The following is a 26743-nucleotide window of genomic DNA, read 5'->3' as shown; positions in this document are numbered from 1 at the left end:
AAGTGTCCTGTTAAATGTAGGTCATTTGAAGGGTGCTGAGAATTTGAAGAAATGGACCATGCACCTCACGTCCAGCCAAGTCATCCTTTACAAGGAAATCCAGTTCCCTGGCATGGACGTCGCGTTCTACGTGTACCCTAACACCTCGCCAGTATGCCCACTTCCTGCAAGCCAGCAATTCCCATTCTTATTACACCCTCGTCCCACGCCAGAGGCCCCCGTGTCCTTTCTGAGGAAGTGCGTCCTTGAAGAGCTTGTCTCAACCATCTGTCACGGGTGTCCCAGGACATCTCCCATCAACACCAAAGGCTCCCTCATATTCTGGACCAGTTGTCATTGGAAGAGTGAAAGGGTCATGGGGTAACTGAAAGCAACGATACAGTAGCACAATTGTCCTAAATTAAAATCCAAACAAGTGTAAAGAATACATTTTGTGGCATCAAGGATGAAGAAATTTGCACAAGTAGGTTCTGGGAAATTTTTGATTGATGCAAAAATGGAACACAATGGCTTGGCTTACAAATGTTCTTTAATTTTGAGTTTGTTGCCTGACTGTATATTTTGATATGCATTTCATACTCTTCATTGCTATTCAGCTAGATCACCTCACTGCCTTTGTTTCCAAAAACTGTGCTGTCAGAATACATGAGAACAATCTTCATGCGGTAATGACTCAATATGGAATCAAATATTTCCGCATGTACCCGGGGCGGAGTGCAAAATGTTATGTAAATCCCCTTAACGACCTTTTCAGGCTGCTGACAATCACCATACAAAGGTGATTGGCAGCCGACACTGGTGCACATTTATCCTTTTGCCCCAGCCTGTCTCTCTCTGTAGCGCCCCCTACTGTGAGAGGCGTGGGGTAGGGTGCCCAGTGGCGCTTGCTGCCAATGGATGAAGCCAGCATGGATCCTCTCATGGCAACGATGCTGGTCGTTGTAATAATGTTTGGTTTGTTTCCTGCTTCACACCTCCTTTGGGATTTTGCCCGACCTATAATCCAGTACATGAGACGCAGAGGGAGGCATCCCATGCCTGTCCATCCGAGTTCCAGCACTGCTTAGCCCAAACTAGCCCCTTTGTACGGTTCACACAGCAGTCTATTGGTTGCCCGTGGGCCATTTCATAATGTGCTTCTATTATCATGATTATTATGATTAATGAAACCCCACACCACACACACAAACTCCAAATCCAAAATAAGATCTTCAAAAAAATGTATATTTAAGAATGTGAAGGCTCACAAAACTGCAGATAACACGTCTCACACACAAATTCTCTCTGTCACACACACACACACACACACACACACACACACACCAGATCAGCGTTCCCAAGCCCCTTACTGAGCGTTTTTATCCTTGCAAGGCCTCGTGTCAGAGGGGAGTAAGGCCCCTACTGAGATTCTTACCCACTTCCTACTGAAAAGCCTGTTTGGCTCCTTGGCAGCCCTTTTCCATTCACAAACTGCAGACAAGCCTCACTCTCTGCCTCATCCGCCATAAATGCACCTTGACTTGGGCTTGACTGACTAAGCGGCTTGGACAATGCCTCTCAGGTGATAATGTGGTCCAAATACAATGCCCAGAAATGTACCAAAAGCATATCTCATTTTTCATACCCTGCGTAAATGTTGCCCCTTTGAAAAAAATCCCGAGCCCTTTGTAGCCAGGTAGCTGTTCTGGGGACACATTGGACACAAATAAAGAAGGGATTTGAAACAGACAGAGAGAGTGCACGTGTGCATGTGTGGAAGAAAGTTAAAGCATTTACACAAGCGAGGCATCAGAATTTGTTTGTGTGTTTGTGTGTGTGCTTTGAGGGGGTGATTTATACACCCCCTACTGTCCTATTTCTAGTCCTCTGTCCACACATCACAACTGTCAGTAACTAGTGAGATATGAAGCCGAAAAGGAGAAAGGAGGAAGGAGAGCCCTTCAAATGGATATTACCGCTGTGTTTGCCTGTGGAGAATGGGAAGGTGGATTTAGCATTACCCCAAGGATCTTTACTGTACCTTCGGCTCACCACATGGTATGTTATGAATGCATATTATGATCATGTCATCCCAATAAAGTCTGCTTTTTAGATGTTTCATTAAAATCCTCAGCTGCTACTGAATGCATTCTTAAACCCTGAGATTATCCAGATGATCTTTGAGCATTATTTCTGCCTCATATATCTCATTTGAATTCAAAATGTTTTGGTGGTTTTCAGCCTGCAGGTATGATATTTCAGCAAAGGGATTATCTCAGAGTGCACATATGTGATTTGGCTGCAGCAAGAAAAAACAGGACATATAAAATATAATTTTGACAGTTTCATTGCACGTGTTTGCCCTGATGTCTGTTGTCACACCTCAACACCTGCACCTGTGAATGGGGGGTTTGACATTATTCCCAGCTGTACAGAGGAGCACCAAATCAAAGAACATTTTATAGCTACAATTTACTTTTTAAAGTGTTTGTTTTCTTTTCTTCTGAAGCCCATTTTGTTGACTGTATTGTGTTTTGCATTGTATTACAGAACAGTGCAGAGTTGAAGCCTGCCTTGTTTAGTGCTGTTTATCTTTATTTATTTTTGTTGTTATTTAATGATGGTTCATATTGGTCCAGCTGATTGGCTACTGTTACAACCTTAAAGGGAAATAGCTCAAAGGTAAATAACAGGTTTTGCTCACCATGTTTTTAAGATGATAAGAGCATCTTGGCGTTGCATTAGATATCAATATTTTAGAAAATGTAGTTGTTTTAGATTATTATATTATAGTACTGTGGGCAGTGCAAAGCTTCCAAACCTGTCAGTGTTGTACTTCACTAAATACGACGTTGTAAACACAAATGAAGACACCACCTACAGTATATATGTAGATACCACTGTTATGCAACCTCTTCTAGAACTGAGAATCTGCCTCGTCTTAAGATTTACTACTACACTGTGTTTTGGAGTTGATTTTGAAAGGGTTGGATGAACCCATGGGTTGCGGAATTTCCTCAAAGAAAAGCACATAATATGTTGAAGTCAAACTCTGACACTTGCCAAAAAACTGGCATGTGTCAGAGTTTGTTTTTTCACCTGACACTTTATGAAACCTTTGGTTCATGACATTTTCTTTCCTTAGAGAGGCACATAGCTAGGCCTATATGTTGTCTAAAATATAAACAATTTGTAGCCTAAGTTCTCCAGGTTCAAACAATATCTGCAATATCAGAAAGGAAGATAAAGAGAGAATGTTTTATAGTTACTGAGGATTTTGTTCAGGAAACATCTATATGCCTTATTGTGACACTAAGTCAACCATGAGAATCTACAAGAATCTAAACAACTGCTACTTCAGAAACACCTTCCACACACACATACACACACACACACACACACACACACACAGAAGACAGCAGTCGCTGTAAAAATATGCTGAGAGCGATCTCTCAGGCATTTGGCAGGGCAAAACCACAAATTATGGTTGCAGAGTGAGACAGCGTTATGAGCCTTCACTGTGTGGTCCATCACCAACTATAGACCCTTCTCCCCTCCTGCTGCTCGCTCCTGCCCTTCTACCCTCCTGCTGCCCCCTCTGCTGGGGGTAGCAGGCATAGTTGACCCTGCTTGGTTAAAATTCAACTGGCGCAACAATAACATGGTTCGACTTTTCCTTAATGACCTGCTCGTAGATCAAAAGACAGTGGAAGTAGTTGAGTTTGAGAACAAAAAACTTAATAGAAAATAAATTAAGACTGCAGGTCATCACCAGGTTGCTCTTTGGGCAATACAAATATATTGTTCACAATACAATATAATGTTTGTCAAAAAAAACGTTCAATAACATTATACTTAACCCTTTATGAGAAACATCTTACTTAATCCCCCAATTTAACATTGATAAGCAGCATAAAAAAGATAGCTTGTAACACAACATATAGTAATAGTAAGCAAAACAACTTTACTTTAACGTGATCTATAATCAGATACAACAAAATTCTAATTTTATACATTAAATATGTATATTTATTATTCAATTTAATATCTATTCTTTAATAATACTTATTTTCTCTCTATGACAAGTGAGTGAACATGAGAGCCATTTCATGCAGCTGAAATCTCTGGGATAAATCTACAGCTTGTTTTATTTTCTCATATACATCTTTTTTTTTATTTTATGAAACCATTATTGTCAAGGTCAAGAATTAACCTTCAAGCTCACCATGCTTTCAATACCTCAGAACACATTAATATACAGTTTTAAATGTACCTGTGAATGATTTGTATATGTGTATAAACAATAAATACTTCTTTATAACGTATTTATTTGAGTATAATTTATACTGTTTTATTAATCATGCATTAACTCTTAATACAGAGAAATTATACTTTCATTGTTGACAAATAGCGACACCAAACTGGCCCCCTGTGTAGGCCTGTAAATACACTATGTGTGTGTGTGTTTCAGACAGCTTAGTTTGTGTTAATATTCTGTTTATAAATGCTGAATAGTTGAGTTCAAGTACGCCAATCAACCGACTTATTAAACATTGTTATTTAACAGTATCAGCTGTGGGTGTAATTCTCCCCTCGGCCACAGGGGGCGACACCTCTCATCCTGACGACAACGGAAGTTTAGCCGGAACGGAAACTCTGACGTGTCAAATTCTCGCCATTTTCCTGAGGACGGAAACGCCTTGAAGAAGGAAGAAGGCATATCAACCGTGTAAGTGTGATATAGTGACATTAATGAGCCAGTTTAATGTTGTTTTCGCTCTATGTAATCGTACATTAAGTGAAGCATTTTCAAGCAAAACTGTCTTTGTGAGCGCGGTGGCGATATTCCGGCCGGCCGAGAGAAAAACTGTGACTGGCTCCTAACAGCTAACTTCACCGATTATGCTAACTTAGCCGACTTATCTGAATCAGCCTGTTATTTCTCTATTTTCTAATTCATGTCCGCATAGTCATCTGTACTGCGTTAGTATGAACAGGTGAAATAATAATCTTAATATGTTGGGAGGTGGTTTCTTTAAAAACATTGTCGAAAATTCGAACCGGTCGGACGACAGTTAGCATCGCAAGCTAGCAAGCTAACGTTGTTGTTTGTTTACTCAGGTTAATTGGGCAAGTTTTCAACATCGCATCTTGCCAAGCTAAATGTCAAAATACTCCAGTGAGCCGCGTTGGGTATTCATTGCGAAAATGGTTCTAACATTACAGCCAAACTTGTGAAGAAATATACTTACCGTCACAGGACGATGGCTAAAGGCTAAAGGCTAACGGCTAACGGCTAACCACATTATGACCTCAGCCCTGCGTGACGTTAGTTTCACCCTGATCTGGTCAAAAACATGTATTTTCGTGATCCTCCTCAAATTTCCGTTGCATTTCTCGTGTCGGATAGCCGGGACGTGTTATTTTGTAAAAAATAAATAAATAAATATGTAAAATATATATGAGAAACCAACGCCAGATTGAGCTAGGAGACATCTCATTTCCGGTGTCTTAGATTGCCTGAACGTGTCGGTGTTTCTTTATAGGATTGGCAGATGTTAAATATCCTATACGGTCCCATCTGGTTCATTTTCATTTAGCCTAGTTTGTAAGTGAAATAGAGGAGCCAGCATGATTTGCTGTAATTCTTGTCTGTAGAAATAGAGCAACGTGTCCGAGCATTTACTCGCTTGACGTCTGTGGACGCAGGTATTTCATGAATATATCAATTACGACACATCTGTTGATCATTGTTAATTTCATCTATGAAATGTAAAGACAAAGTCAAGCTAAAAGGGTGTCTTCAAATAGCTTGTTTTATGCGACCTAAGTGTTACAGATAAATGCCTCAACACAAATGTAAGCAGCCACTCCACACATTTGTGAAGCTGGAGGTTACGTCAGGCATTTTCCTTTAAAATTACTCAACCAATTTATCACCCATCAAAGTGGTTGTTGATTAATTTTCGATCCAATGATAAATTGATTAATTGACAAATGATTTTAGCGCCATACTATTGATTTGTTGTTTTTCCTCAGATTTTTTTATTTTTTTAGTTTCGCCAAAGTAGGTTCCCATCACCAGCCACAATGGGGAATATATTTCAATCGCTCTTCAGTATGTTTGGGAAGAAGGAGATGAGGATCCTCATGGTGGGCCTGGATGCTGCTGGAAAGACTACGATCTTGTACAAGCTGAAACTTGGAGAGATTGTGACTACCATTCCCACAATAGGTTAGTCAAACTTTTTGAGATAATGATGTTAACGTGTTGTGTGCCCTTAATACTGTTATATGAAAATGTAAAGATTGTTTTTAATGTAATTATGTGTTGTTGGGTTTTTTTTAGGTTTTAATGTTGAGACAGTAGAGTACAAGAACATCAGTTTCACAGTATGGGATGTCGGTGGTCAAGACAAAATTCGACCGCTGTGGCGTCATTACTTCCAGAACACACAGGGTAAGTTTAGTTATGTCACAACTTGAGTACCTGACATTTAATTGCTTTAAAGGGGACCTAGTTTGCTCATTTTCAGCTTCATACTTGTATTTCGGGGTTTCTATTAAACACGTTGACATGATTTAATGCTAAAATAAACACTATTTTCCTCATACTGTCCTTGCTGCAACACTTGTTTTCACCCTCAGTCTAAGATGCTCTTTTTTAGCACCTGCCTCTTAAAGCTCCCCTCCCGAAAAAGCCCAGTCTGTTCTGACTGGTCAGCGTTTTGGGGTCTTTTGTATTTTGTGTCTCTGCACTGCATTGCAGCTAGCCAAACACTGTAACATAGTATGGCTGTGCTTTCTACAACGAAAAATCCCCTTTTAAGAGCTTCTAAATCAAAATCTGTACGGCTGGAATATGATCTGAAAAAGGGGGAGAAATTAACCAAATTGGCATCCGAGATTACGTTTCCCTGACATTAGCATGTAGCTACATGTAGCAGTGTATGCTATGTAATCACTTGCAGTAGTTTGCGTGGAGCAGATGACCATATAAAGATATCTGTCACAAGCTGGCAGCATCTTGTAGCCACAGCAGGAAAAATTGTTTGAAATAGAGTGTTCAGAACGGTCTGAAGCCTGAGGTGTTTGCTCACATGGATTATTCTACATACCTCATCATTTGAAACTTTCCATATGTTTAATATGAACGTCCAAGCATAATGAGCATAATAGATTTTAACCTGTCACTCTGTAGAGTTTTTTTGTTATATATTCACTCAATTTCCACTGTTTTTTATTTTCAAAACACAGGACACATCACTCACACTCTCATCATCATTGTTCCCCATTTGCTCTTGTTCCAGGTCTCATCTTTGTAGTTGACAGCAACGACAGAGAGCGATGTCAGGAGGCCCGTGACGAGCTCGCAAGAATGTTGGCAGAGGACGAGCTGCGTGATGCCCTGCTATTAGTGTTTGCCAACAAACAAGTAAGTCATACTTGTGAAAGTCTTTGGTACAGTCATGTGGTTAACACAACAAGTTTCCTACAGGTTTTTCCTGTTGTAGTCACGGGGTGGGCACCTAATGTTTTCTCGCTGTTTGTTTGTAGGACCTTCCGAACGCTATGAATGCAGCCGAACTCACAGACAAGTTGGGTCTTCACAGCCTACGTAACAGAAACTGGTACATCCAGGCGACCTGTGCCACCTTAGGGGATGGCCTCTATGAAGGACTGGATTGGTTGTCTAGTCAGCTCAAGAACCATTAATCATCACCTGCTATCTACAATTAATCTACTCCACCCGATCTCTGACTTTGCTCTCTACTCTTACGGTGTTTCAAAACTGAGTTACCCCCTCCAAAAAAAGTACTGGAAGCTGCCCTCACCTCAACTGTTGTTATTACAAATATGCAGGCCAGTGGTGGGGGTGATCTATTCTTGTAAAGCTGTCGGGTTTTATTATTTTATTTTATGTAACTGTAAATATATTTGGTAATGGGGCAGCTTTATTGCACTCTTTCAGATCCTACCGTGGTTATTTCTCTTTCTGGCTGTTGGGCAGCCATGTGTGCATTGAATGAGAAAAGGGAGGCAAGGAATAAAAATTTACCAGCATGTTTGCCCAGGACCTCAATGCAATCTGATGACTTGTTATTATCTGGTCACATGTACTGTAGGGAGGGATCCATGAGGGGCTTTTAATTTTCAAAAATCTGAATTAAACACCGATGCACTACTCGCAGCTACTATAGTTACTGTAACCAGTGACTATATGTACCCCCCAATTACCATTTTAGTGAACACTGGCATTGACTATTTGTACTCTGTACTGATATCACTTTGTCCAAGTTTCCTGTCTGTGATCACTTACCAGCCTTTGTTATATGGTACGTAGGCTTGAATTGAGAAATGCTGCAACGATCTCACATCTACCTGCTTCATGGTTGTTTGAAAGGCAGTCTGTTGAGTCAGCATCGGGTTTTTGTATTTCTGAGTCTCAGGTTTATCATGTGCTGCCTCTGCAATATCCTTGTTAGCAAAACTGCATGATGTGGTCTGTTTGTCTTTAAGGACGTGCATATTTACTGGGTGTTTACATCATTAGGTCGCACAGGAACTATTTCCCTATTGAGTACTTACTTCAACAGCCCTGTATGCAACCCGTTGTGTGTACTGTGTTACGTGATTGTAACAAAAGGAGTTGGACACTACAGTGGCCCTATTGTCACTCAAGACTCTGGCAAATCATGCCTTTTTATTCAATTATGAAATCTGGGAAACGGTGTTCTCATGGCAATACAAAATCAGTTTCAGCTACATATTAACGTAGTGCCAGTATCTCTTCCTTTGCAGCACATTGTGCTTGGGTTAAACAGGAAGCCATACACATGCCTTCTTATCCAAGACACATGTTGCCTTTTTATTTTCGAGCTTCTTTTCTAAAAGTTGTGGGTGTTTCTTTACTGCTCTGAACATGTCTTGAGCGTGCATCAAACATTTGTTTTTGATTTCTAAAAGCCTAAATATTTGAACACCATGTTAATCTCTTACTTAGGTTTGTCTGTTTTCTATGTAAAGCTTTTGTTTTGTGAGGAAAAAAGCACTGTAATTAAAGCGACTGGATAAAAAAATGTTTCTGCAACTGATTTTCATTTTCACACTCTATGCAATAAAACTGCTAAATGTTAAGGTGCGTAATGTAGCTTTTCTCCATACCTGGTAATATTTTGTCATTTTACATTGACAATTAGCATCTTTGCTACTAAAACATGCACAAGTAATCTCACTGCGTTTTACATACATATATAGTAGCATTGAAATGATTGATCAGTTGACAGAAAATAAATTAAAGTCAACATAAAACCACTCCACACTGAAATTATTGATTTTATTAAGAGCGAACAACGCGTTCTGCCAGTGACTTCTAAAGGTTTGCTCAACAGAATCACATGAGCACTCAGGTGTGTGAAATATACATGGGTCACATGACTAATTATTATAGTTACTTCACTTTTCTTTTTCAACATTTGTTGTTCAAAAACATTTTTCTTAAGATAATTTTTCGATTCATCTAGAAAGCATAACAAATTTACACAAAATTACATCAAAAAACAAAGCGAGACTCGAGTTAAAAGAATATGTCATTTAACTTCATCCCATTAAATCAAATATAGAAATAGATTTAATGTTTGAGTCATTTATCAAACAGGAAATATCAAATATTCAGTCTTCAGCTTCTCTATAATACCCAACAAAAAAGTCATTACCTCAGCAGTGTGGATCAGAGAAAATACATTGAAGTTGTATTGGAGATGCAGCAATTCTGTGTTTGTTTGTTTGTTTTTTAAGTTAAGTTATGTATCTACAAAAACTCTGGAGCACAGACTTGGCCTTTGACCCTTATTTGAAATTTAAGGTAATCTGCCTATGCAGTGTCTGTGAAATAACAGGTCACGCCATGGCAAAATGCATTAACTTGCATTTCATCTGTCACTTTGTTGTTGATAGCAATAAGCAATATACTGATAGGTAATAATTGTGACCTCAATAGCATCTAGTTACTCATCAGAACTAATATGAATAAGAAGAAATCAATAAATTTGTCAGGCTGCTGATTTTCTTTCGATGGTACATTGCCAACTTACATCATTTGGATCAAATTAGGTGAACTAATATTTGTACTGAATTAAAACCAAAACATTATTTTTCCTAACCCTCACAATTGTAAGCTGCAACCCCAAAAAGACTAACTTCAGGCATGGGTAAACACAACATTAATTAATTAAACAACCTTTAAAATCAATCAGTCTTTGTCTTCTTTGTGCAGCACTTTGCATCAAGAACTTTGCTGTTGGATTTTCTGTTAAACACCACAGGAGACAGTGATGTCACCGCTAAAATAAGACAACAAATGACACTCTGTGTCGCAGCTACACATATAAATAAAACTGACACAGTAAAAACGGAATCAAACATTTTCTGAAGTTAAGTTACAGGATTTTGCTCTGGTTTCTCCAGAACTTTTTGTAGTCGGGGGGGAAACACTACCCAGTACAAAAAATGACACAAGACACACACATAATATTTGTCCATATGACAGGACTGGTATGTAATGTTCCAAAAATGACAAACAGGTATTTTTAACCAAGATCAAGTAAAAGTCTTTTGCCTTTGTACAGCATTACAGGCCTTTCTCACAGCAGATGTTTTGACTTGTCATAGGAAAAGAAAGCACAGGTGTCACTGATAACACTAACAATGGCTTTGTTCTATTTAAGTGTTCCAGTGAGAGTGACGGAGGGACACACTGTGACATCATGCAAGGAAATTAATTTGATTATGTAGGAGAGAGAGTGTCTGTGGGGACGGGGGGACAGCGCGGACAGAGCTTTTTTATCAAGACAGAAAGCAACTTTGCTTCTGATATTCACCTTGTTCGTACTCAGCCACACCCTCGTCACTTTGTGGAGACCCTCTGACTGTTCCTCACATTGTTTTCACAGTTTTAAAATCTACAGCATGTAAGTGATATTTTTGGCTCGTTGGATTTTATCGTGTACTATACTGTTTTATTCATATAAAAATACATATTGTTGGAAGCTAATTTCCTGGCCTATTAGTTGGTGCTCGTGTTAACTGTCTGAATATTTGTTGGTGGCCAGCACAGGAGTCCAGTGTGTGTCTGCTCTCCCAGGGAAAGTAGGGACAGTTACCCTGGGGCGGTTGGGACAGTTTTGTTAATAGTTCCTACCTTGTTACAAATGAACAAAAAGTAGACGGAACAAGACGAAGACATTTCCTAATTGAATTAGACCCAGTGTGAAGTCACTGATCTGATGTTTACTGCATTAACCTGCTGAGACCCTGTGTCCTCATATGTGGACATCACATTTAGGGACGGGCATTGGAAATTAGCAGTAGCTACAAATGCTGTGATACATTGCATTGGATAATTGCTATGCACTTCTCTATGTTAATGTATCTGTCCCTATCAAATAAACAATGAATAAATACAATTTTGCGTTAACTTGACCTTATACTTCATTTTAATTCATTTAGACCTGTTGTCCTCATTGGTGGACACCAATTTGTTTCATCTAGTGGTAGTAAGAGCACAACACACTAATCCATGTAAAAACAAGATGGCAGCCATCTCTGCCAAGTCAGTCTGCAGCCAACGCCAACACGAAAGCGGATAATGTCCAAAACCTGATCACATGTTACGGTTGAAACTTGTTTATTTATGATTAATAATGTTGGTAGTTTGATACGGCAACAAATTTGACCAATTTTAGCAACAGTAACAAGCTATTACGCTGTTACAGTAATTAGGAACTACTCATCTGAAGACACTGGGACTTAATTATTGTTGACAATGTTGACAATGTGTTTTTTTATTTATACTTACTGGGTCCTACTGATCCCAAATAGCTAGGAAAATGCATACTAAACAAAGGCTCGGGTCTCAGGAGGTTAACTTCATGTAAGTCTACATTTTGACTGTGAGTTCAACCATAACTTTTAACACTCATGTAAAGTTACTGACTTTTTTTTCCAAAATGAAACTAACTCAATAGCCTCAGGGTGTCTACAGATATTACCAAGTTAAAGACTTTTAAGACCTTTGTAATACCACCTTACGTGAAAATATCTGTGTGTGTGTGTGATATGTGTAAGTACTCTTTCCAAGTAAACAAACTAATGTCAGTTCAAAATGAGCAGTTAGGAAAAATGACAACAATTCGGTGAGTTTAATGTTAAAAGGAAACAAAATCTCATGGCTGACATGAGGACAGAGCGTTTGCTGTCACAGCCCTGAGGCTCTGGAACAGAGTACCTGAGAAAATCAGGTCTGCCGAGTCAGTGATCTCTTTAAAGTCACTTCTTAAAGCAAACTTTCATCAGAGAGCCTTTCCTGATTTTACTTGAGTTTTAAGTTAATTTAAACCGTCTTTTATTTCCTCAGTTTGTATACACTAAAGTGTTTTTATCAGTTCCTTTTAAAAGTTGTTGTTTTTATGACTCTGTTTTAATTATTGACATATAAAGCCATTTGTAACTCTGTTAATTATGATTATTATTATTATTATAAATGCTATTTATTATTGCAGTTCTTCGGTCTGTCCAATGATTGTAAAAAGTCATTGGGTCTGTCAGGCTGGAGAAATTTCCACGGTAATGTGACTGAAAATATTTAAGGCCCATCGAATTTGAATTTAAGACAATTTAGACTTTTTTAAGGCCTTATATTAAGAAAACTTAAGATATTTTGTGACTGTAGACACCTGTAGACACCCTGAGCCTATATTAACCTGTAGGCTGAGCCGGTAGATGCCACTGGAGTGAAACCTGTATAACAGACGAATTCCATATCTCAATACTTTATGAAAATGTAATAATTCTACAAATGTTTTCCTTTTCTAAAAGAAATGTGTTAACAAATAACAAACTGAAGACTGCAGGTTTTTTTTTTTTTTATTTAATTAACTTTTTAATTAATTATTTTTTTTATTTAGTCCAGAACAAGGTGTCCCAACCGACCCTACCTGTTCTCCCAACTGTCCCAGTGAGGCTAAATTTTTTGGGATAATGCATTCCTTGCATATTTCACAAAATGGTTCCTTTTACATTTGGGTTGGGCTCTGAAGAATTTTAATTTTTTAGCAGACACTAAAGAGGTTATTTTAGTGTCAGTTAGGGCTGTCAAGCGATTAAAATAATCTAATTGATTACATGCTCTGTGATTAATTTTTTTTTTTGGAACCAAGAATTTACTGGCGTTCGTATGTACTTATACACATATTTTGTTTACATCTGATTCTTCTTTGTTACATACATACAAAAAAAACGAAGTTATACAAGAAATGTATAAACTAAACAGTTGAACCAGTAACAGTTCGGCAAACAACTAAGTCTTGTTGGATTGTTTCTGATATTCCTCTGCACAAACACACTCGGACAGTTCTCCTAAGACAGCACAGTTTAACAGTGTTTCACATTGGCAAATTTAAGTATGCACTTATGGGAGCCCATCTCTGAAAATGTCCATCTTAAGATGAAGGTGTGCTGTTATCTTCTCCATTACATATACCTTCTTTATCCTCTCATGCCACTGAAGTATAGTAGGAGGAGGTGGTTTAAGCCATGATAGAGTTATCATCTTCCTGGCTACTAATAGTAGGACATGTAATAGATACAGCTTCCTTTTTTCCAATCTTCCCTTAGGGAGTGCTCCAATAATATAAAATTGTGGAGTCAGAGGTAAATCAATGTTCAATATAGAGAATAATTCTTTCCGAATCCTGCTCTGTGATTAATTAACCTAAATTTATCTCATGCATCAATTTCACTGTGAAAGTATTCAAAAAATCTAATTTCAAATGAATTTTGGCAGATGTGTCGTAGTAAAGCTGCTGGATTTTGGACACAACTGTCCCCCTGTCCTTTACCAGAGATACTGGTCTGCAGTCTGTTGCAATCCATTTTGCAAGGGAGTTAGTTTGCCAGTCACATGTAGAGTTACTCAGTTTGAACACCTGGTCGAGTGTGATTTGAAGAGGCTGGCTGCTAGTGCTAGCATCAGAGGCTGTGCTAGCTCGGACCTGTGTCTTCACTGCTAAATGCTTTGCGTTGAGGTGATATTTCAGGCTCGCATAGAACAGTGCTCCGATCCATCTGGGCATTTTTTAAAATGTAAATGTTACATTCACGAGGCCAAGCATCATCGTCTTGTCCGCCTCCATCATGTGACAAAGCCACTGTGCCCATCAATGACGCACCGGGTCAAAGGGCTCCACAGAACGCGATTAATCAGCATTAATGTTTTTTAACACGTTATATTTTTCTGTGATTAATCAATCGAAATTAATGTATTATTTTGACAGCTTTAGTGTCAATACAACAATGTACCAACCAACCCCGCTCTCCCCTACACCTGTGCGTTTCCTACTGAGACAAGTCAAAATGTCTTCCATGAAAAAGGTCTGTTGTATGTGCTACTTTGCTGTTGAATACAATTTTGAAAAAGGGATTTGATTTTATATATCAAACATACACGAGTTAAAAGTAGTTGGTAGAAATAACTTGTGATGGGCAGTTTCACGACTATCTGACATTTTATTGTCAGAGTGATTCACCCAAAAAAATAGGTAATTGATAATTTAAAAGAGCATTAGTGCACTTCAAGAAACGACACTAAAATTTAACAACAAACCTAAAAACGTGGTGTCTTAGCAACCTGTTGGAGCCATCACCCTTTGACCCAGGAAGAAATGTGATGGCCCAAGGTGATGTAAACCACCCAATGTTTGGGTTAAAGCAGTAATGTGAAGAGCACACCCTGTTTCACATTGTGTTGAGATGGCAATCTAGGACAACATTCTTGCAGGTTGATTAGGCTGCTATGGTTAATGCAGCCAAGCCTGTAAAACATGGCAGGAAAGTACGGTGGTGGTGGAAGGGGAGGGAGCTGGAGTCCTGGGTCCCTCATAGGGCTGCTTTGTGTGGCCTCCTCTCCTGCTGCTCTGTCAGCTTGGTTTGTGTGTGGCAGTCTAACGGTGCTCGGTCATATAAAAGGACCAGCCTGGTTTTTTGCACTCTTCTTTATGAATGCCTTGCTCTTTTTTAGTGCACCCCCCAGGTGCCAGCCAGCAGAATACCCTCTTTCAGACCAATTCAAGGCAAATGCAAACACTACACTCTATTATGATCAGTGGAGAGCATTCCAATGGTATCGCACCAGTCAGGGAGCTGAACCTAGAACGGTGAGGGATTAAGGAGCGCTGGCATGATTGAGAAAAGAAAAGAGCGGAGCTGCTGAGTAGTGCAAGAGGCACAGTGGGATGGAGGAGATGTGCAGGGACGAAAAAGGCGTCAAGGAGCATCTTGGAAATTTTTCAGGAAAGACATTTAAAGAAACACTTCTTTGACTCTTTCAAACATAGGCTTGATTTTGCGACAGCTGCAGTGTCCTATTTAAATAAAGATTATATTTAATGATACAAATATTACTGTGCTGATGACACAAAAGTTTCAGCTTTGCAAAAAATCTGCATGATACCTTAAAACAGAAATGTTAATACAAAGAATGAAAACTCAATCTGGATCAGTTTGAGATCTTTACTGAAGCTGTTGAGTGTCAGGAAAGTAATTTCGAAGAATAATCTTACAACACACGAAGGAACACACTTCTTTCTGTTTGCAATGTTTTGAATTAATTCTCTAAGGTTTCCCAAACAGCATCAGCTACCAGGGCCAGGCATGGAAATAAAAGATCATTGTTTGGTTTGTGAAACATTTAATCTTGCATTGTGTTTAACAGCAAGATAAAAAAAAGACAATATAGAAAATGTGATATTTGGTGGTTTAATCACAAAAAAATGTGTTTATAAAATGACAACACAACCCAACCAGTGTCCCATCATGATCGCTTGACTAAGTTATTAGGTAAAGAAGTTAAAACACTGGGCCAAAGCCTGTGAGTCACACGCACATCGACCTGTCTTTAGCTGCTCGGGGTAAATGAGGTCTTCAGGGCCAGTCAAGCTGCTGTAGAGCACTCTGTCCGCGCTGTGCGTCTTTGAATTGGGGGGGTTGGGGTGGGGTGCGGGGGACATTAGTTGTCCGAGTCTGTGTCGTGGCGCCGCCTGTGGCTTTGTGTGGTACCAGCAGGGGCCGTCTTGTGGCTGACAGGGTTACGGGGGACAGGAGACCCCCCGTCAGAGGAGTCTGTGTCATGCCGCTGCCGTCGATGATGGGGGTAGGAGGGCTGTCGCTCGGCCTTTGCTCCCCCCCTTGAATGGCTGTCATGGGGTCTGGCTCCACTCTGACTATGGTATGATGGATTATGATGATGGTGGTCCTTTCTCTGCCTGGAGAGAGAAAGGAAACAAACAATCAATGATTGGGTCGTGGTAGATCAGTTAAGATGTTGTGAGGCTGGGGAAAAGAAGTAACTCCCAGACAGTGACATCCACAGAAAACACCCAATGACAGCTGCAATTTTATATAACTGGTGTGGACAAAAGTCTGTATATCTAACACCTTGTATCAATAATGCTGTCCACGACCATCATATGTCTGTGTTGTATTGCAATTCCTCCCTCGCCAGCATATAAAGTACATGATTAAATCTAGTATTCCCCCCTATTGTCCTACACACCAGATCTACAGGATATATCTAAGGTCTTGTGATACATGCATCCAAATTTAAAAGGCAATGTTTTACAGCACTGTGTGTACAACAGTGCCTTAGTGCCCTCTAGTGCTGGCAGATGAAAGCTTGTGTTTCAGAGCAAGTCTGTGTGGTTGCAAATGTGACTGCTACACAGGAGATGGACACAATAACATGAACAAATGTGCAATATAAGTTAACAAAATAAAATACAATGCCACTCATTAACACAGCCTCTTTAAAGCCTGTATTAACTACACTGGGTCTGGAAATAGGGGTGAAGGAATTCTTACCCTACAAAATGACCATTTCTGTATCATTTGTTATGCTGTTACCTTGATTTCGTGGGGGGGGGGAACTGTTTATCTCGCATTATGTATTTAAAACTGAACTGAAAGTGAAACTTGTCTATGCTATCTTCAAAACCAGACTCCAGTGCTAGGTATTTTTGGTGAAAATGCATACAGCTGGACAAATAAGAAATCAAAGGTCACACAGCAATTTACAAATGGTCATTTTCTGGGTAGTGTTCCTGTTATTTTGTCCATCCTCAGGCGACAGGTGACGGCTTGTGATCAAAGATCTGTATGCAGAGATGGACCGACCTCTTTCTGTCGTCATCTGACCTCGAGGAGGACGAGTCTCTTCTTTGCCTTTTCTTCTTTTTCTCCTTCTTCTTTTTCTCCTTTTTGCTCTTTTTCTCTTTCTTTTTCTTTTTGCTCTCGTGCCTACAGATAGAAAACAACAATTATTATTGAAGTAAACATGGAAAACTGGATGCAGGGTCACATTTGGTGCAGAGGAACTAAGTGTTTTATGCTATTTATGTCTTTTATATGTGTTTAGTAAGTTATCTTAGGTGGTAGCTAATAAAATACATACTCACCGTTGTTCCAAATCCCCTTTTTCTTCACTCTGAGATGTCTTTGTTGTTGAGGTTTCTGCACTGCCCTCTGTTCTGTGGTGCTATAAAGGAAGCATGTCTTTAATATTTGTATCAAGTTGTAAATCCAGTGAAAGGAACTCTCTTTTCTTAGCTCTTAAACTGTTTTCACTACCTGCAAAAGATACTCAAAAAGTCTGTTTTTGTCCATCAACCTGCTTTGCACTTACAACATCTTACAGAGTCTGCATCTGAAAACGTTCAGTGTGTTTGTAAGTGAGGAAAAGAACTTACTGTAAAAACAGCCAAGCCTATTTTAGCTGCCTCCCTTTCCTTTTGAGAGAGCACCATTTTCCTTGACCCTGCGCTGTAGATGGAAACAAACAATCACAGTACATTAACATAAAAGGCTCTGTTGCCATCACTTGAATGTCAAAAGGCTTTGAGTTCTAACAGAGCATAAAAAGAACACAGTGAAGGCAAAGAAAGATACTGCCATTTCCCCCGACCAACATGTGTTTCACGCTAAAACAATTTTTAAGATAACATTATAAAGTTGGACCTTAAAGAGACAGTTCACCCCCAAAATAAAAACACAGACTTTTCCTTTTATATGTAGTGCTATTTATCAGTCTAGATTATTTTAATGTGAGCTGCTGAGTGTTGTGGACATCAGCTGTAGAGATGTCTGCCTTCTCTCGAATATAACTGAACTAGATGGCACTCGGCTTGTGGTGCTCAAAGTGCCGAAATGATACACTTGCAAAAACTCAACAGCGATGTCTCTTTCCAGAAATCACAGTCTGGTTACTCAAGATAATCCACAGTGCTTGTTGTGAGCAGTTTCATGTAGGAACTATTTTCTTTCTACCTAACTACATCTGCCAACCGCATCAACACGCAGAAGGAGGTGTGCATTTACTCATGGAGGACAGGCTTGTGTCAGCACGAGATGTATACATTAATAGTGTCCTCCTCGGCTGAGCTGTAAAGTTAGCTAGCTCAGTGGTGCAGGGTGAGCTAGCAGAAGATACACGCTTCCTTCTGTGCGATAATACAGTTGGCAGGTGCAGTTCGATAGAAAGAAAACAGTTCCTATATGGGGTGAACTGTCCCTTTAATGAATTGAAACCCACAGAAATGGTGAATGTTTCAATTTCTGAAGTGCTGTGATAATTACAAGGTTATATATGTCTTCCTTGGCTGCACATGCTGTCATTTTAAATTTGCTGGTTTGTTTTATTTGGTTGCTTTGTGTAATAGGTTGTTACATCCCAAAATTGACAAGAGAAAATCACCTGGAGCTTCCCAAGCCTGAGACACGGTCCACATTTTTCTCTTCACCATCTGCCTCTTCCCTCCTGCAAACGTCTGCAAGGTCCTGGTATCAAAATTTGGAAAGTTCAAATCATTCATTTTATTAAAGGCAAAGTCTTTAAAATGATTTTAAGTAAAAAGCAGTACCAAAAAAAGTGACATACCTCTTTGGTCAGGCCAGTTGGTTGCCTCTTTATATTCTTGTGCCCTCTGTGTAATGGAAGAGAATGGGAAAAGATTTATTTATTATATTTGTTGACCCAAACCAAGTCAACCATTCTGTTACAGGAAGTCATACTTACAGAGCAGCCATCAGTGCCTCATGCTCTGCAGCTTTGACAGCAGCGAGTTCTTGCTCTTTCGACAAGGTTGCACCACCTTTTTTGTCTTTTGAGTACCAAGACAGATCTTTGCCTTTTTGCCATCTTCCTACTGGTGCCATCAAAGAGTTCCCTGGAAACAAGACAGAGGAATTGAAAGTGGTTGAGAAAGATGTGTTATTTCTCAGTTTTTACTCATTTTTTACAGGGTTATCCGAATGCTGAGCAACAGACAAAAACTTAAGGTTATTTTTCAAAAACATCAATCAGCAGTCAAAACATTTACCAGTCACTTGTGTGGGTTGACTACTTGACCTATCTTTGCAGCTCTATAATATGTATAAACCTTTATTTATTTATGGAGATCTCATTTCAAAAGTACAATGTAGTGTCAGTTAAGATCAGTCAGGTTTACTAGATCAGACTAGAACCAGAGTATCAAGCTTTAAAGTACACTGCAATTCATTCCAGGTGTGTGGTGCAAAGAATCTAACAGCAATCGCAGCAAAGTCTGTGTTACTTCTAGTAACCTGAAGTACTAACCAGTCCTGTGAAAGTATGTTATGTGTTACAGCTCTCCTGCCAATAAGTGACGTCAAATATGAGGGCAGTTTTTGAAGAAGTCCCTTATAAATAAATTAAAACAAATGCTGGCCCCTTCTATAAGTGCTATAGGTGTTTCTGGTTATAAATCTAAGAGCTGAATGGCAGACAGCATTTAGGGGCATGAGAGTGGAGGCTGCTGCATGGCACCATAATAGAAAGACTGCCTCCACAATCTTCTGTCTACAAGATGGAGGAAAACCTGACTTGTTTCTGTATTAAAAAAGTTTTTTGTTAGTGCATCAATTTGTGGCTTGAAGGTGAATTTGTCATCAATCCAAATGATGTTGATGTTAGTAGATACTGACTTGACTGCCCAAACTCACTGGAATAGCAAATGTGAAATTTTGTTTTGAGGCATTTTCTTTTCTTTAGTGAAGAAAGAAGGACTTAATACACAATTTGTGTCGCATGCTCTCCTCAGAAGCACCTGTTAATCGCACCATAAAGAGCTCTGGTGTTGATAAAGCGGCGTGGTGGTGACTTTATGCTTTTTAAATACCTGTGTTGTGTGTTTATGCGAGTTCATGATCCACGTGTAATGCCATTTACCATGTGTCATTGTATGCACGTTGTGTATGTACATTTCATCCTCATGTCACCGCTGTGGTGGGTGCTACGTAGCTCTTGTGTGGCGAGCTGACCTGTTGCCAGCGGTGCGGGCTCAGATAGCTGTGAGGCTACGTGTGTCTGCTCAGATAGAGGCAGCAATGAACACCAGGACCTGCTGACTGCAGGGTGAAGAGAGGACCGAGCAGCCCGACACTGTGTAATGAGGGACTCTTAAACAAAAGGTATGGACGAGCAGCACGCGTAGCACCTAGGCAGAGGTGTGTAGCTGTAGTTAAACTGTGATTTTAAAAGTCCTGCTCTGTTAGCTTCAAGTTAGCAAACAGCGGTGTGTGTGGCTAGCGCTAACAGCGGACTTCACTGCCAGTTTTCTTTTAAAAACTTACCCAGATAGTTTTCTCTGTGTTTATCGACTTTCACGTCGTCCCAGTTGAACTGGTCCTGGCCCCCCCGGACCCCTCCAGACCTCGAGGAACCAAACATTTTGACTTTAGAGCGGTGTCAGTGTCCCGTTAGCTCAACCGGCTGACTTTCGCCACATTAGCACATGAGCAGACTGAGGCCTTCAGCGTTCATTCATCCGGGTAGTTTCTGCGATAAGTTTAATCTCGTCGTGTCGATCGGAACATCGTGTTTCCTCCTGGTAGTGTTGACTCTCACCCTTGTAACGGGCCCGGTAATAATATAGCAACTTTTTTCCTGTAATATATACAGAGCACAGAAGGAGCAGTTGGAAATAAACGACGCTCAGTTTAAGCTAGGCTATGCTATACAGCTAACGTTACCTTGCCGCCTAAAAACAAAGCGACAGTGTTACGAATGCGCACATACGCCTCTCTTTTAAGGACGAAACCGCAGCTACCTGTGAGTTAACTGTTACATACATATATTTAAAATGGCTGCCTGGCGTCTACTGTCTTTGGCTAATAATAGTAAAACTTCACGTTTCTGTGTTTCGTCGCGCAAATTCCCGACGCTCGCGAACGTAACGTGACGATGTTGCGGCCCGCAGCGATGACGTAGGCGGCACATTTTCCTTTAATGGCTCTCACATCAAAGATACAGAGCAGAGGTGGGAGAAAATCATCCGGAGACGGACCCACAATCTTGGACTAACGTAACTCCTGATGTTCATGAGATATTTTTCCAGGCTATTGTCAGGTAGGAGGGAGGATGACGGTCTGTGTGCTGTTTACAGTTGTGTTGTCTGCCGTTATCACTGTAGATAACACTGCCATTCATTCCCCCCAGTGTGTGGGGAGACAGTGTTTCTTCTGCGTTGTTGCAGGGTGAGAAGATGGTTGTTGTGTGTTTACTGAGCAGACTTTAAGTGTAGCTAATGCAACCTTACCTTACGTGTAATCATCCTTTAATATGTCCTTGTAGACGTGAGCCATCAGTGATAACTTACCTGTGCAGACTTTGTTTCAAAACGATCAGTGTTGCCTACTCATCAAATGTGCATGTGCTCATTATATAGACAGTTTATGTATTAAACCAGCATGCAGAGTTGTTTTTAGTGTCCGCATTTACTCCTGCATCTTTAACATGGCCTCAGAACTCACTTTCATGTTCAGAAAGTATCCACAAACTCCTGCCCAGCAGCATCAATGCACAAAGCATTTACTTGCTTCTCTAGTTTGTATTTATCACCCTAAAAACGTCAATTCAGAATTTCCCTGCAAGTCATAACTGCATTATAGCATTGAGTCAAAGTGCACTTTGAATTGCCTGAGTTAGTTGTTTTTTATCTGTTAGATAATTCTGGCACAAGACTGTAAACACATGCCTATATAATAACAGAGCATTAAAAGTGCAACTTTGCAGGTTTCTGTTTGCTACATCTGGATTGACAAAGGATAAACAAATAGCTGGAGGGAGAGATCACAGCATTAGACAGAATAAGAAATAAAAGTGGTTGAACATGTGCCCACATAATCCACAAATCACCTCTGTTTCAGGGTAAACTGAACTAACAACACTGTTGCTTACAGTATGCACCATGTATATTCAGCTCTCATACAGAACACTATAGCAAACTACTGCCACCTGATAGATTTCACATGATTTAAATTTGGCTTCACGCAAATACTAATCACATGGGGTTACGTGCACATGATTGAAGTCAAGCACAGTGCAGGTTTTAATGAGTGTCAGCCCATGCTGATTATTAACTCGCATGCCTCTCATTTCCTGACGTGCAGCTATGTGTCAAGTACAAATGGTTGATTCTTGAGTGGATGCTGGAGTATATGTCGCTGCATGTTTCAGAAGCTTTATCAGTACATTAGATTGAAAAGTGTCCTTTTTTTCTTACTGTTGTTGTCTGTAAACGTCACAAATTATGATAAGTGGTCTATTTATTAAGTAATTAATTAAAACAGCATATTTAATCTGACTGGCAGCAACAGAACCAAAATAATGAGACAATTATAGGTAGCTACAGTAAATAAAAAACAAAACTCTAACATTAAAGTTGCAACTAGTAAATATTTACTTTTACTTTATAAGAACAACATTTTGTAAATCAGGATTGACTGATTATGTTCATGAATAAATTTGCCGTGTTCAATCGTGGTAATTTATTAACAAGCAAACTTACAAGACTTTTTAAAGATTTGTTTTGTTTACTAACATTTATAGTAGTTGTACAACATAAGTACTCTATATTAGGGGTGGCTAATATATCTATGAAATCGATAGTGTGATATGAGATTAGATATTGTCTTAGATTTTGGATATCGCAATATTGTAAGTGTTTCCCTGCTTTTAAAGGCTGCATTACAGTAAAGTGATGTAATTTTCCGAACTTACTTCAAAGCTTCGAAGCTTTAAGTGCTGCCGTGGTAATCCGTGGCCAAGTCGGTATCTGAATGCTCTGTTTTCTATACCATTACCCCAAAAATCCCCAGAAGCCCATACATTAAATGATAATTATCTAACATAATTCATTATGCATCAACATTAACCATCAGTTATTCTCAAACAACAACATTATAACCTAGTGATGGGTCTAATTTTGTGACTACAACAGTTTGACCACTAGAGATTCACTAGCTTGATGTCTATAAAGATAAATGTGGAATAGATTCAAAATTTACAAAGATGATTCCCAAAAAGTTGAATGTCAGATATGCCAAAGGAAACTGGCAAATGACCTGAAAACTGTAAGTCACAGCTTGTCCATCTTGCAGAGTATTATTTTGCTAGCTATTATGGCTGATGTTACTGCCACCTGTCACGTTTTTCAAGGTGAAATCTGATGTTTCAAAAGATGTCCCCTCGTCTCTCTTGCGAAATAAATAATCAGTAATTAAAATAATAATTGATTCAACCCTGACTGTTTGTATTTGAGAACAGGAAGCCAGTACAAATAGCCTAAACAGATCCGTGGATGACTTTTAAAGATGCCATGGTGGAGGGTTCGGGCCGGGGTTGATAATTGTTTGAAGACAGGACATTAAAAACAATGAGGTTTCTTAACTGGCCTCTGAAAAGGGAACTCCTTCACCTTTAATTAGCCCTGTTTCCATTTATGGGAAGCATTCAAGAGGCAATAGAGAATGACTCTTGTCATTTGCACCTGCAAAGACCATCTCGCTGCGTCTGTTTGCTTGGAAACAAGACGGCTGGTAATGCTGTGATTTGATTCATGGCCCCCTAAGAGATCTCAGAGCACAGTTTACTTTTGTTCTTAGGTCAATAAATTGCATGTCACATGGAATACGTAATATTTGGACTAATTGCCAACCTGTCTGATACCTGACATTTATGTAAGTAAGTAAGTAAGTAAGTAGGTAAGTAAAGTTTATTTATATAGCACCTTTTACAGATACAAAACCACAAAGTGCTTCACATTAAAAGCAAGAACACAGATTAAAAGTAAAAAATTAAAAATAGTAATAACAATCATACAATATAAATTTCAAGATCAACAGGCAAGTATAAAAATGATAACAAAAGAAACAAACCCAAAAGAGGCAATAAAAGGAAGTAAAAAAACAAAACAGTTAAACAGATTGTTTGCCAAAGGCCTGTCTGAATAAAAATGTTTTCAGCTGTTTCCTAAAAGTAATACAAGAATCTATGGATCATAGAGAATAGGGGAGAGCATTCCATAGGTTAGGAGCAACAGCTTGAAAAGCATGAATAATCTTCTCCATCTCAGCATTGGTCACCACAGATCTTAATTTCGCTATGTTCCTCAACTGGAAAAAACAAGAGCTGATAAGTTGGCTGACATGTTGGTCTAGGGACAGGGATTGGTCAAAAATGACGCCCAAATTTTGAATGTTTTGCTGAGCATGAACACCTAAAGGCCTCATAGACTGCTTGATAATAGGGATAGAGTGTTCAGGGGCAACTATAAGAGCTTCAGTCTTTTTGGTGTTAAATTGGAGGTAGTTGTCAGACATCCAGCTTTTAATGGCATCCAAACATTCATTTAAGATGTCCAGCTGGCCAGTTTCATCAGTGGTAAAAGAACAATACAGCTGAATGTCATCTGCATAAAAATAGTAAGAGATGCCGCTGAACCGACTAATAATATGTCCAAGAGGCAGCATATATAATGAAAATAACATGGGACCCAGAGCAGAACCCTGAGGGACGCCGCATGACAAAGGCGCTGTGCAGACCCAGAGATGCCCACCAACTGTAATAGTCTTATTACCAGTAACAGTAATGATTGATATTAACTGTCCATTGTCTTTCTTTTAGTTGCTCATTAGCAGAGCTGTAGCTGTTTGCCTGTTGCTGTTACCTGTTTTAACAGTTGTTAGTGACAACCAGCCGACTTTCTGTTATATTGCATTGCTTTCCTCACCTGTAGATGTTGTAATACTTCTTTATGCCAGTTACTGTCTTTGTCACAACAGTAGAGCTGTGTTTTATGAAGTATGATGTTATTAAGAGAAGGTCAGACAGATTTTGTTTCAGTTTTTCTTTTATTATTAAGTTCTGTTTTTTTTTTTTTTAACTGTCAGTCATTGCCTCCTGGTATCTACATGTGTTGTGATATTGACAGTAGTTATTGGTTCATGTACTGTATATCTGCATGTTGTGTCGAAAATACAACAATAAAAAACAAAAAGCGAAATGTGAGGCTCTGTAAACACGGCCCTGCCCTCTCTTTTTCTCTCCTCCCTCCTACACTCGTACGCAGTCTATTTGCACACATACACACACCCTCCCTGTTCACTTGAACTTCCTGTCTGCTTGAGCTGTGTGTGTATTGAGGAAAGGTAAGAAGGATCACTACAGGCTTTACTTTATTCTTTGCTTTAGTAGCTTACTCAAGAAATTTTGGTAGTGAAAGATAAGTTGTGTAGAATAGATCAGTGTGGAGAAGCTGAGATGTTGAAGGAGCTGTTTTGCAAAGATGTGTAGTTCAAGTGTGCTCATAGGTTTGTCAGTAATTGGTTTGCTGCATAATTTAGTTAAAAGGAGTTTTAAGCGGTCATTTACTACAGTTCAAGCCTGTGTCTCTATTAAAAGCAGTTTTACTCTTAGCCTCTTGTGGCTCCTCTGTCTTTTTCCACATCTCAAGCAGACTAGGGCTCTCCAATTAGTGAGTAATTGTCCCTGCACCATGGTAACCTTCCAGCTTGCCAACCCGTTGTGATTGCCTTCGCTCTTGTGGGAGATGTTTTGGTCTCATCATTTGTTCCTCCTTTTAAGAACCGCTGTCTTATCATTTTATCGTGTTCGTCCCATTAGGGTGAGGCCTGTCTGAGCACGTAAACTCACTGTAATCACAGACAGATTTGGTCCTATAGTGACTAATGCCATAAGATTTCAGTGGGTTGCCATCCTCCAGCCTCGCCCGCTTGTTTCCTATACTGAACTCTGCTCTCTGCCTCTTCCTCAGCTATGGCTGGACCCAGGCCTGTGGTGCTCAGCGGCCCATCCGGGGCGGGAAAGAGCACTCTGCTGAAGAAGCTAATGCAAGAATATGACAGTGTGTTTGGCTTCAGCGTCTCCCGTAAGTGTGCCTCTCTGTACCAGTCTTGATGGTGTTCTCACCAACTGTTGGGCTTGTCACTGATCATTATAGTCATAGTATATGTGGAGGTGTAATTAATGTCACACATACAAGCAAATGTTATTGTTTTATTCAAATAGTGCTGCAGCTGATGATCATTTCATCATCATCATTATTGATTCTCATTTTCTTCACATTATTTTCACATTTTATGGACCAAGAGATTAATTGGTTGATCAAAAAGTAAATGACAGATTAATCAACGGTGAAAATAAGTGTTAGTTGCTACAGAAGCGTATTGCATTCACAAGCCCTGTTTTTCGGAGTAATTTTTTTCTGTTTTTCGGAGTAATTTATTTCTTTTTCTGTTTTTTGGTGTAATTTTTTCTGTTTTTCTGAGTAATTTTTCCCCTTTTTTTCGTGGCATTTTTTTCTGTTTTTCGGGGTATTTTTTCTGTTTTTTTTTT

General features: G+C 39.4%; 3 protein-coding genes across 6 annotated transcripts in view; 2 read left to right on the top strand and 1 right to left on the bottom strand.

Annotated features, from left to right (window-relative positions):
• The first annotated feature begins 4597 nt into the window (after nt 1-4597).
• LOC126409096 (ADP-ribosylation factor 2-like) lies at nt 4598-9117 on the top strand. 2 transcript variants are annotated; one of them, XM_050075012.1, is made up of 5 exons: nt 4598-4708; nt 6019-6214; nt 6329-6439; nt 7290-7414; nt 7537-9117. In XM_050075012.1, the coding sequence occupies exons 2-5, from the start codon at nt 6070-6072 to the stop codon at nt 7693-7695; spliced, it is 540 nt and encodes a 179-aa protein (XP_049930969.1). In that variant the 5' UTR covers nt 4598-4708; nt 6019-6069; the 3' UTR covers nt 7696-9117. The 2 variants fall into 2 exon arrangements, with proteins under 2 accessions (XP_049930969.1, XP_049930970.1); XM_050075013.1 differs by having other exon boundaries at nt 4624-4708; nt 6037-6214.
• A 6415-nt stretch (nt 9118-15532) lies between these two features.
• c21h1orf35 (chromosome 21 C1orf35 homolog) lies at nt 15533-21235 on the bottom strand. Its single transcript, XM_050075038.1, has 8 exons — nt 20680-21235; nt 19103-19253; nt 18965-19010; nt 18782-18864; nt 17778-17850; nt 17487-17566; nt 17206-17328; nt 15533-16298 (listed from the first exon to the last, which is right to left on the bottom strand). Exons 1-8 carry the CDS (start codon nt 20774-20776, stop codon nt 16043-16045), a joined length of 909 nt encoding a protein of 302 aa, XP_049930995.1. The 5' UTR covers nt 20777-21235; the 3' UTR covers nt 15533-16042.
• The window catches only part of LOC126409106 (guanylate kinase-like), a 15163-nt gene continuing 8763 nt past the window's right edge, over nt 20344-26743 (top strand). For 2 of the 3 annotated variants that reach the window (XM_050075041.1, XM_050075039.1), the window contains exons 1-2: nt 21278-21454; nt 26163-26276. In XM_050075041.1, the coding sequence (XP_049930998.1) occupies nt 21421-21454; nt 26163-26276 (148 nt within the window). In that variant the 5' untranslated portion in view covers nt 21278-21420. Of the gene's footprint in view, nt 20518-21277; nt 21455-26162; nt 26277-26743 lie in introns of those variants that run through there. The other variant, XM_050075040.1, reaches the window with a different exon arrangement.

Source organism: Epinephelus moara, chromosome 21 (genome assembly GCF_006386435.1).
Source record: "Epinephelus moara isolate mb chromosome 21, YSFRI_EMoa_1.0, whole genome shotgun sequence".
In the NCBI taxonomy this organism is placed as follows: Eukaryota; Metazoa; Chordata; class Actinopteri; order Perciformes; family Serranidae; genus Epinephelus; species Epinephelus moara.
The sequence above is the reverse complement of the archived record's forward strand: the minus strand, read 5'-3'. Positions and strand labels throughout refer to the sequence as shown.